Consider the following 12,145-nt stretch of genomic DNA (forward strand, 5'->3'; position numbering starts at 1 on the left):
AAGGGAGAAAGTGGGAAATTGTTTGATTGCACAGCAGAAAAATTACTGGTGTATTAATACTCTGTAAAATTTAATGAGACATTTAAGTTTCAACTGTGAAAGGTGAACAAAATAAACTACCCAAACATGTTATAATCTTAAAGTAAAGTTTAACATTCAGAAGATAAGTTTGCACATTAATGCCAATTATTAAGACCAAAGGAAACAAGAATATAAAAATGTTGCTGTAGTCAAGACAACAAGAAAAGCATCTTCACAAGGATTTTGTTGCAAATAAAACAATGGACCAAATACTAGAGATTAAATCCTTTCTCTGTTTATCCATTTCCTTTAAAAAAAGTCTATTTTAAAAATACATTCAAGAGGCTCACACGGAAAAATATACTGCACTGGAAAAATAAAAAGTCAAGCTCAAGATCTTAACAGCTAAGAATAAAAGGTTGTGCTGGTTTTGGCTGGGGTAGAGTTAATTTTCTTCGTAGTAGCTGGTATACTGCTGTGTTTTGGATTTAGCATGAGAATAATGTGATAATTCAGGGATGTTTTCGTTATTGCTGAGCAGTGCTTACACAAAGTCAAGGCCTTTTCTGCTTCTCACACCACCCCACCAGCGAGTAGGCTGGGGGTGCACAAGAAGTTGGGAGGGGACACAGTCGGGACAGCTGACCCCAACTGATCAAAGGGATATTCCACACCATATGACGTCATGCTCAGCATATAAAGCTGGGGGAAGAAGAAGGAAGTGGGGGACGTTCGGAGCGATGGCGTTTGTCTTCCCAAGTGACCGTTACGCATGATGGAGCCCTGCTTTCCTGGAGATGGCTGAACACCTACCTGCCAATGGGAAGTAGGGAATGAATTCCTTGTTTTGCTTTGCTTGTGCACGCGGCTTTTGCTTTACCTATTAAACTGTCTTTATCTCAACCCACGAGTTTTCTCACTTTTATTCTTCTGATTCTCTTCCCCATCCCACTGGGCAGGGAGTGAGCGAGCAGCTGTGTGGTGCTTAGTTGCTGGCTGGGGTGTCCTAGTTTCAGCTGGGATAGGGTTAAATTTCTTCCTAGTGCTGTGTTTTGGATTTAGTATGAGGAGAATGTTGATAACACACTGATGTTTTCAGTTGTTGCTAAGTGACCTCCTAGTCCAAGGACAGCTCCCATGCCTACTGACTGAGCTAGGTACACAAGATGGGAGGGAACATAATCAGGACAGCCAGCCCAGCTGGCCAATGGGGTATTCCATACCATGTGACGTCATGCTCAGTATATGAACGGTAGGCGTGATCCAGGAAGTACCGATCGCTACTTGGTTATCGGTCAGCGCGGGTGGTGAGCAATTGCATTGTGCATCACTCATTTTGTATATTCTATCATTATTATTATTATTATTTTCCCTTTTCTGTTCTATTAAACTGTCTTTATCTCAACCCACGAGTTTTTCTCACTCCTACCCTTCTGATTCTCTCCCCGTCCCACTGTGGGGGGCGGGGGGAGTGAGTGAGCGGCTGCGTGGTATTTGGCTGCCTGCCAGATTAAACCACGACATGGGGTTAAACCACGACAGTCCTTTTTGGTGCCCAACGTGGGACTCGAAGGGTTTGAGATAACGACAGGTTTGATTGGAATGTGCTAGATTGAATTTATAGCTGTTACTGCTGTTTAGCTTTTAATTGACAGGCTCCTGTGCTTGTCATGGGGCTTGCTTGCCTTACTGTATATTAGAGTCTAGTGCTCGTTAGTGGCTGCTTTTTGCTTTCTCTGCTTGCTGTACTGCTGAACTGCTTATCACCTTACTCTGCTGTGCCTGGGAACATTCTGATAACAGCAATGGCAATGCGCCTGGGCTGGCAGATGGCCAGGGCATCGCTGCTGTTTCTGTGCTGCTGTACTGGATAGGCTGGAACTCCAGTGTGAACTCAAGTTGAAGGGACTGTGACCTGTGGATGAGTCCACGTGGGAGCAGGACACCCCGAGGCGTCTGTGGCCGTGGATAAGCCCATGCCAGAGCAGGTACATCTTGAAGCGTCTGTGGCCGTGGTTATGCCTGTGCCACAGCAGGTATATCTCTGAAGGCATTATGGCCCATGGAGAAGGCCATGCTGGAAGAGGTGCACCTCAAAGCAACTGTGGCTGTGGAGAAGTCTATGCCGCAGCATGTATACCCCTGGAGAGACCGTGGCTCATAGATAAGGCTCCACTTGGAGCAGGTATGCCCCTAAGGGACTGCAGTCTGTGGATAAGTCCAAGCCAGAGCAGGGGCAAGGGGAGGAGTTCATTGCAATGTTAAACCCTATAACGTGGCCCAAAGGGACCAGGGGTGGAGATTGTAATGGAAATACCTTTAAATTGTCATAACCCATGATTTGAGTTGCATGTTATGGGAATTACTATAGCAGGAACCACCTGAACCAATGGAGGACAAGCCTTACAAGAAGCAGTGCAAATGCAGCAGTGACCCGACCTGAGCTGGCTTTGGTGCCCAATAACTCCACGCAACACACCACCTCTCCTGTCCTGAGTGACCACCATAACAGATGGAGCCCAAAGCCATGGATTAAAAGAACTCAATGCACATTTGTGGACATTTCTGGACATTTTACAGACATTTTACAAGGGTGGTCCATAGACTAAGGGAATGATATCTGTGTATTATATCAAAGGATGGGAAGGGGAGTGGTGGGTAATGAGGATGTATTGGATAGTGTGGGACCTGAGCATGACTTAAATGGTATGGAATAAGGGGTAGAGAATGTGCTGGTTGTGGCTGGGATAGAGTTAATTTTCTTCACAGTATCATAGAATCATAGAATCATAGAATCATTAAGGTTGGAAAAGACCTCTAAGATCATCGAGTCCAACCGTCAACCCAACACCACCATGCCCACTACACCATGTCCCTAAGCGCCACATCTACACGTCTTTTAAATACTTCCAGGGATGGTGACTCAACCACTTCCCTGGGCAGCCTGTTCCAAGGCCTGATCACTCTTTCAGTAAAGAAATTTCACCTAATGTCCAGTCTAAACCTCCCTTGGCGCAACTTGAGGCCATTTCCTCTCGTCCTATCGCTAGTTACTTGGCAGAAGAGACCAACACCCACCTCACTACAACCTCCTTTCAGGTAGTTGTAGAGCGCGATGAGGTCTCCCCTCAGCCTCCTCTTCTCCAGGCTAAACAACCCCAGTTCCCTCAGCCGCTCCTCATAAGGCTTGTGCTCCAGGCCCTTCACCAGCTTCGTTGCCCTCCTCTGGACACGCTCCAGCACCTCCATGTCCTTCTTGTAGTGAGGGGCCCAAAACGGAACACAGTATTCGAGGTGCGGCCTCACCAGTGCCGAGTACAGGGGCACGATCACCTCCCTGCTCCTGCTGGCCACACTATTCCTGATACAGGCCAGGATGCCGTTGGCCTTCTTGGCCACCTGAGCACACTGCCGGCTCATGTTCAGTCGGCTGTCAATCAGCACCCCCAGGTCCTTTTCCTCTGGGCAGCTTTCCAGCCACTCCTCCCTAAGCCTGTAGCGTTGCATGGGGTTGTTGTGGCCGAAGTGCAGGACCCGGCACTTGGCCTTGTTGAACCTCATACAATTGGCCTCGGCCCATTGATCCAGCCTGTCCAGGTCCCTCTGCAGAGCCTTCCTACCCTCCAGCAGATCAACACTCCCACCCAACTTGGTGTCGTCTGCAAACTTACTGAGGGAGCACTCAATCCCCTCGTCTAGATCATTGATAAAGATATTGAACAAGACCGGCCCCAGTACTGAGCCCTGGGGAACACCGCTCGTGACCGGCCGCCAACTGGATTTAACTCCGTTGACCACAACTCTCTGGGCTCGGCCGTCCAGCCAGTTTTTTACCCAGTGAAGAAAAAGGGGGGAAGAAAAAGGAAGGGGGGACGTTTGGAGTTATGGCGTTTTTCTTTCCAAGTAACCATTACACATGATGGAGCCCTGCTTTCCTGGAGACGGCTGAACACCTGCCTGCCGATGGGAAGTAGGGAATAAATTCCTTGCTTTGCTTTGCTTGTGCACGCGGCTTTTGCTTTACCTATTAAACTCTTTATCTCAACCCACGAGTTTTCTCACTTTTACTCTTCTGATTCTTTCCCCCTTCCCACCGTGGGGGAGTGAGCGAGCGGCTGTGTGGTGCTTAGTTGCTGGCTGGGGTTAAACCACGACAAAGGTCAAAAGCAAAGCTGTAACTACAATTACCTTTAGATAACATTACATGCTTTTGTATTAATTTTATTCTGGCCATCTGACTGTTTTGGTAACAGAAAGAAAACTAAATATAGAATTCTAAATTTACAATCACTAAGTGCACTATTTTAGCAGTCTCCTTCATAATTAAAAGATGTTTTTATAATGATTTCTTGCTTTCAAAGGTTTAAAAAGAAAGTTTTGAACCTTTAGAATGTAACTTAAAAACCTTTCATTTATTTAAAAAACAGGGTTTCTAGAGAAAGATACTTCATAACACTGTACTCAAGTCAAATTGTAGTCAGCTCTGGATTCAACAAGTTGTGATGAACTTGAGCTTTTTAATATTAGAAATATTTTAGGACAGCTATAATTTTGAAATATATTTGCTTCAAGTTCAGCATACATAAATGTCTCTCGCATCTTTAGGCTAAACTGGCCCTCTACAAGATGAAGGCTGTATAGTTTTGTGAAGTAGCAGGACTCTCACTAATCACATTTGTGTTTTGCTGTCAAGTAAAACGTGGTTCTGAAGCTAGTGGAGTGAGAAAGCTGAAGAGGGAAGGAGGGCAAGCTGGATTACAACGGTACTTACAGTACTTGTAAAACACTCAATGCTTTTAGCCACTGACAGAGATCCTGTTCTTCCTGTGACAGACCTGCACAGCATAGAGCCTGCAGAGTGAATCTGCTGATATACAAAGGACAAACTTGATGCTGCACCTTTCAATTCTTCTACCTGGTCTTTTACAGGCACTGGACAGACTTACAAGAGCTTTAAAACCCTCCCAGCTAGAACAAACACAAACGGCTGCCCAATTTCATATAATTTTCCCTTCTAATCTTTCAGAGAAGATATTCTGAACTTTATCATCTCATAATATTTACTTCCTTTTCAGAGCAGCGTAAGCATCTATCCAAGAAAACCAAGAGTACAGAGATCAACATCATTCTCCTCCTACATCTATTTATCAGATGAGCGCGCTATGTTTTTTTTGCTCAAGCCCATAGTTATAGAAGAGATTTTTACAGAGCCATGTTTAGCCACTAAAACAAGGTAAAAATACAAAATAAAAGAAGCCCTACAACTGAAGTGGAATAAATAGCGTTAGCAAAGGTCTGAATACAGTTGACTGCTGTCTTTAAATTCTTGTGCAGGGTGCAGGTGTCAAGGTGTTGGTTGTGGGGGGCTGCAGGAGTGGCCTCTGTGGGAGGAGGCCAGGGGCTGCCCCATGTCAGACACAGCTGGTTCCAGCCAGCTCCAAAACAGACCCACCACAGGACACAGCTGAGCCCATACGCCACATGTGTGGCACCTCTGTGAAAATGTATTTAAGAGCAAAAGACACCACAGGGAGAGAGGAGGGAGAACAAAAAGTGAGAAACAGAGGGAATGCCAAGGCCAGAAGAGGATGAGGATGAGGAGCTCCAGGGCAGAGAACATATCCACGCTGCAGCCCATGGAGGACCCCACGCTGGAGCAGAGGGACATTTCCTGAAGGAACCATGTTCCATGGAGGACTCCCCACTGGAGCAGATTTTTCCCAGAGGGCTGCAGCCCTGGAAAGGACCCGTGCTGGAGCAGGGGAAAAGTGTGAGGGGGAAGGAGTGGCAGAGACTAAGTGTTTTGGACTGACCTCCAACCCCCCATTCCCCATCCCCCCACACTCTGCACTGCTTGGGGCTAGCAAGCAGGGGGTAGAGGGGCCTGCAGTGAAAGAGTGAAGTTGAGACTGGGAAATGGGGGAAGCAAGCTGTTTTAGTGTTTGTCTTTGTTTCCCACTAACTGTACCTATTTTAATCAGCAACAAATTGATTTTCCCCAAGTCGAGACTGTTCTGCCATGACAAGAACCGGTAAGCAATCTCCCTGTCTTTCTCTTGACCCATGAGCTTTCTCATCCTATTTTTTTCCCCTGGTCCTGCTGGATGGGGTGGTAAGTGAGCAGCTGGGTGGGCATTTGGCTGTTAGCCAAGGCTAACCCACCACGATTCTATATTATTTAATTCAATCAAAATCTCCTCTTCTAAAAGGCTAGCAATTAGAGGAATCCAAATGAAAAAGGTTATTTTATATTAGAATTACAGTACTTTACCATGAGTGTGCTGTAAACCCCAGAAAATTTCACTGACAAATGTGACAAAGTTGCAGGTCTACCAAAGCAGAGAAACTTAAAATCTCCAAGTTTTTAGAAGCTTTTGCTATTTTAATTTCTGGGAAACCAAGTCCAAATAAGCTTGTGACCCCCTTTAAAATGTATTTACTCATGCTGTATGAGGTGGTATGTTGCTGTATGAGGTATCAGTCACATGAGACTCAAAGTGAAATTTAGATTTGAATTTGTTAACCGCTTGCAGCTAAAAAAAAGTGCTTTAAAGTTAGTCCATAGAAGAAGAAAAACGTGACAAATAACTAATCTAAACCAATTCAAATTCTATATTAACATATTATTCTGTATTAACATATACTAACCTACTGACAAGAAAAAATTCACTTTATCCATGCTCTAAGCAAAGTCTGATCAGCAAGAGTGAACTGTGTTTGCTCAGCCCGTAGAAGAGAAGGCTTTTGTGGGGGGACTTAATAGTAGCCTTCCAATACCTCTGAGGTGGTCATCAAGAAACTGAGCCAGGCTCTTCACAGCAGTCTATAGTAGGAAGATGAAAAACAATAGGCAGATACTGGAATAAGAGCTACTCCAACTGTATATAATGAAAAACTTTTTCACTATAACAACAGTTGAGCAGCAGAACAGGCTTCCCAGAAAGGCTGTGCGGTCTCCAGCCTTGGAGACTTGAAACCAGATTTGATAAAGCCCTGAGCAACCCGGTCTGATCTCAAACTGTACTTCCTTTAAGCAGGAGCTTGGACTAGAAACCTCTTGAGGTCTCTTCCAACCTGAATTACCCTATGATCAAGCTTCAAGTCTTAGGTCTGCTATAATCCCTCCAACTACCTAGATGAAGGAATAATAAATTAAGTGTTGACAGAAGTTGCAATACAGTTAGATAGGACCAGGCCTTTGACATACGGACAAAGAAGAGACAGGAGACAGGGGCAAGGATTAAAACGTGGATGTATTTTGTCTGAATGACTTCATTCTTTGAATTGTGTACCACTAACACATATGGAGTAAGATTTGAAGTGTGATATACACCATATGGAAACATGTTAAATTAAAAACAAGACAACAACAGCTAAAGGACTGTACAGGACACCAGCCAGTGATGGCAGGATTCTAGAAATCAAAGCCTGAAGTACAACCTAGCCATGCTTCTAGCACATCTCATCTGAAGAGAGAAGACACTGCTCCTTTCGAGTTGCTATAGTGGTTGAGTAGGCTTACCATGAACTATCACTGCCAGATATTATAATACCACACACCCCCCTAAAAAAATTAACCAATTGGTATAAAACATGACTTAAATTAATCTCTTCAATCTCCTAAAGGTAAGTGAAATAATTGTATATTAGACCTTTAAAGTTAGAACTGGTTGTTCTCCTCAGTACTGTCACCATCTCTTATCACAATTAAAACATTTCAGAGATTTGCACATCATTTTGCAAGCATGGATAATTAGGTCTCTTTTAGAAGGCTGCAAGCAATACACTTATTACTGTAGAATACTATCAGGTTCTTTATAGATATAAAAAAAATATAGGAATACTATCTGAACAAGGGCTGGGAAAAGAAAGAATATGATGAATAATGTTACTGTATCACCAACAGTCAGGATGAGGTTTTAATATTTTATAGGAGTAATAAATAATGAAAGCACCTAAAATTAATAAATGCTGTACATAAAAATAAAAGCAATACCTGGAATAAAAAAGTTAAAAACAGCTAATTTGAAACTTCAATTTCAAGCTAAAGAAACAATTTTTTCAACAAAAGTAAAAGGAAAATGATCTTACCTTATCTAGTCTTTTTTGCCAGCTTTCTTCACGTTTTACCATGAGTTCAATACAATGAGAGAGTGTAGCAAGGATTCCAGCAGTAGTTGCCTTGAAAGTTATAGCTTCTCCTTTAAAGTCTATGCCATTAATTCCTTTGGGTGTCACATGTGGAAACACTAAAAACAAACATGAATCATTCACTGATAGCTGCCTTTAACTCAAACAAGCATTTTACATGTATGCTTTATATTACAACTGTTTGAAGAAAATAAACTAGCTAAAAAGTTAATTTAAAAATAAAAATCAAAAGTGCTAATAATTTTCAGCTATCCACAGGATAAGGAAAGAGATTCAAAAGGAGGAACACATCCCTTCAGTTTCATCTTGCTATACTGTATTTCAAGTCTGCTTGTAATGCTGTATTACTCTGCACTCTGCAAATCATGTGGGTGGAGGGAGTGGGAATACTTTGTAACAATAGCAGTTTGACAGCTTGAAGTGGGGCCTAATTAACACAGAGCAACCTTAAAACATATCCGATACAGCACTAAGAAAGGAACAATTTCAAAATGCAATCAAACCCAAAAGGTAACATTTCAAGGTTGCTTTAAGCAGGTAATTATAGATTTAAAAACCTCAACATAAAAAGGTATGATATAAAAGTATCAAATGTGTTGAATTATCCAAGTACTGTGGGATTTTGCAGTTCCAACAACTACTTCATGCTGTCAACCAGGCCATCTGTTGCTAAGGCTATTTAAACAAGTCACTTAAAATGTGTGACAAAACAGTACCTATTCTATGTCAAACTTGTATGTAGGTTGACAGAATAACAAAACAAACACTACACATTAATGTCAGAAAATATTAGAAAGCAGAAGTAACACCCATGTTGAAGCTGACCGAGCCCGGCAAGTTAAAGTAACTCCTGCTATGCCATGGGGCAAGCTAATGACTTATCACCCAGTGATTGTCCCTTTGTACTTGGCACTGGTGAGGCTGCACCTTGAATACTGTGTTCAGTTTTGGGCTCCTCACTACAAGAAGGACATTGAGGTGCTGGAGCATGTCCAAAGAAGAGCAACGAAGCTGGTGAAGGGTCTAGAGAACAAGTCTTATGAGGAGCGGCTGAGGGAACTGGGGTTGTTTAGCCTGGAGAAAAGGAGGCTGAGGGGAGACCTCATCACGCTCTACAACTACCTGAAAGGAGGTTGTAGTGAGGTGGGGGTCGGTCTCTTTTCCCAAGTACCAAGTGATAGGACGAGAGGAAATGGCCTCAAGTTGGGCCAGGGGAGGTTTAGATTGGATATTAGGAAAAATTTCTTCACCGAAAGGGTTGTCAAGCACTGGAAGAGGCTGCCCAGGGAAGTGGTTGAGTCACCATCCCTGGAGGTATTTAAAAGATGTGTAGATGTGGCACTTAGGGACATGGTTTAGTGGTGGAATTGGCAGTGTTAGCTTTATGGTTGGACTCGATGATCTTAAGGGTCTTTTCCAACCTAAATGATTCTATGATTCTCAGCTACAGTTAAAAAGATTGTTCCAGTCTTTCCAGGACTGTATAGAGACTTCAAGAAGGGAACCTGAAACTTGAGAAACCAAAGAATCTTAACAGCTGCTCTGAGGCAAAGCTTCAGAAGAGGGTGACGTTTAAGATAAATCTTTCATTATCAGTTAGCCTGAGTAGTTTTCTGTTCAATAAGCAGGCATGGGTGTCTCAGGTTGAGACACCTAATTCTCCCACTGCATCACTTATGACTTATGATTCCACTTTAGGGCATAGAGTCTAATTTTTCATTTCTAATCAAGCTTTGCAGCACTCAGCTACTAAATCTTTAACGGATTTAGCCCTTAGAAATCAAACAGAGGCACAGAAAAACTAAAATGAAGATAAAGCTTTTAATAGAAATAATTGATGGAAAGTAAATTTAATGGAATGGGGATTCATAAGAACTGGAATTAGAAGTTTTGCAGAAAGCAAAGGGTTGCAGAAATTATTTTCTGTAGTGAGCTATAGTAAGTGAGTTTATATACAGGTACCCATAATACATAGCAATTTCTTAGCATATAAGTTCCTACAGACTTGATAGCAGAACTTTTTACAAGAGGAATGTGGATATCACTTCAAATTCCTGTTAAACGTGATGAAAAAAAAATGAAGTCACTTTGCATTTAAATGTTCTAAAATGACCAGATGTACTAAAGATACAGACTTTCCTAATGACATTCCACATATCGAATGTGTATATATAGCAGATATACCAGAAGAACATAGATATGAAGAAATGTTCTAAAGGTAAATTAAGCTGAAACTCCTACATCATTCTACAAAAATTAAGTTTGACAAAGACATCTTTTTCAAAATGAATCATGCAGTGAAATTAAATTCTCACTTAACATTTTTTAAAGAAGGCTTTTTCAGTTTTCTGAAGTTTGTTCTGACTTAACAGTCCTCAAAAATGTAGACTTATATATATAAAATAGGGTTAGTGGAACTGTGGACTTGCTTACAGGTGAGTGTTGCAAGCTTGCTTATCTTTGCTGATAAGAGGCAAGAAAGACGTATTCAAAACTTCAGAGTTATACACTACTTAACCTCTGAAATCAGCACTACAATTAATCCTTAGCAGAGCAAGCGCTTTATATCATTTAAAAAATCTACTCATATGATTAATTCTCTGGAAGTATACTGAAAGCTCCTTCCATTTCCTTTCCTCATAACAGTTTTGGCAATAATCTAGAAAGAGCACTTAAATACAGCAAGGAAACATGCAACATACGGGGAACTAGAGCCAGTTAAAAAGAAAACAGAAGACAGAAAAGGCTTATTTTGCCCATATATTTTCCAGGTTCTTGAAGAAAGTGTCTACATTTTTAAAAATGCTTTTGGTAAGTACTTCTTTTGGAGATTCCATCAGATTTGAAACTGGACTGCTTCAAAGTTTTGTGAACCAAAATCTAACAAATACTCAATTGTCAACAACTAGAGAATGTAAATACTGAAATAATTTCAGTCAGGAAACAAGAGAAAGTATAAGAAGAATGCAAATAGATTTTAAATGCATACACAACTTCTGGCAGGCCAGAAGTATCAGATTTCTAAAACAGCAAGACTTGTGTGAGTTCTTCACATTTACTGCATGGATGCAGTGAGTACAATGACTATAACCAGATCATTTAAGATAAGAATAAAAATCAAAATTCTGTTCATCATAACATTGGAAAATACAGTTTAAAAAAGTGCTAAAATTATGATGAGTGAGAATCAGTAACAATGTTGACTTAATCATTACGTAGCCATAGAACTTAGAAAAACCATAATGGGGCATACCTAACTGGAAAAGCATTGTGCTCCGCCACACTGCTAAAGCAGATAACACTTGCAAGATAAACTGCAATTGCCTGTTACAAATCTCAGTTCCCAATATCTGAATGATGCAGCTGTTTCAACAGAATTTTGTAGTGGAAATGGCTTTGGACACAGAATAGGAAATTCCAGTTTGACAGGCTTGCATTAATATTTGTGTGAATTAAGAATAACTCAGATTATCATTCCTTCGCTGCTTTTCATTATTATCTTAACACGAATAAGAACTTCCTGTCACATACATTCAAATAACTATTCTTGTCGTTTTCTGCTTAGAAAAGAGCATAAATACCCATCTTGTATCAGGCTTATCATACCATTCATATGAATTTTCAGTGAAAAAGTTGACACACTTACATTTTTCCTTACTGCTGTTACTGTTATGTAAAAAATCCCCATCAGAACGCATTGTAGGGAAATCATCTTCATCATCTTCTACCACTAAATTTGAGAGAGAGAGTGTGTTATGGGAGTGAGAAAGCTTTCCCAATTCTTTAGTGTGCAAGAAAGAATTAAGAGCATCTTCATGACTAAGCAGCATTTAAGATTTTTTCCTATAATAACAGTCATGAACCCCCCCCCCCTTTTTTTTTTGACCCAAGACCACTATCAACATTACTGTCAGAAACCATCAGGAGACTAACATTTGCTCAGTGTCGAAATTTAGCACTTGATTCGATGGTA

At 41.4% G+C, this 12,145-nt stretch overlaps 1 protein-coding gene across 6 annotated transcripts in view; it reads right to left on the minus strand.

Moving 5' to 3' along the window:
- The window catches only part of LOC142074849 (ceramide transfer protein-like), a 139,862-nt gene that overhangs the window by 29,365 nt on the left and 98,352 nt on the right, over positions 1-12,145 (minus strand). For all 6 annotated transcript variants that reach the window (XM_075135751.1, XM_075135750.1, XM_075135753.1 and 3 more), the window contains exons 6-7: positions 11,819-11,902; positions 8,113-8,270 (exon numbers count right to left, since the gene is read on the minus strand). In XM_075135751.1, the coding sequence (XP_074991852.1) occupies positions 8,113-8,270; positions 11,819-11,902 (242 nt within the window). The remainder of the gene's footprint in view (positions 1-8,112; positions 8,271-11,818; positions 11,903-12,145) is intronic.

Source organism: Calonectris borealis, chromosome W (assembly GCF_964195595.1).
Source record: "Calonectris borealis chromosome W, bCalBor7.hap1.2, whole genome shotgun sequence".
NCBI lineage: Eukaryota > Metazoa > Chordata > Aves > Procellariiformes > Procellariidae > Calonectris > Calonectris borealis.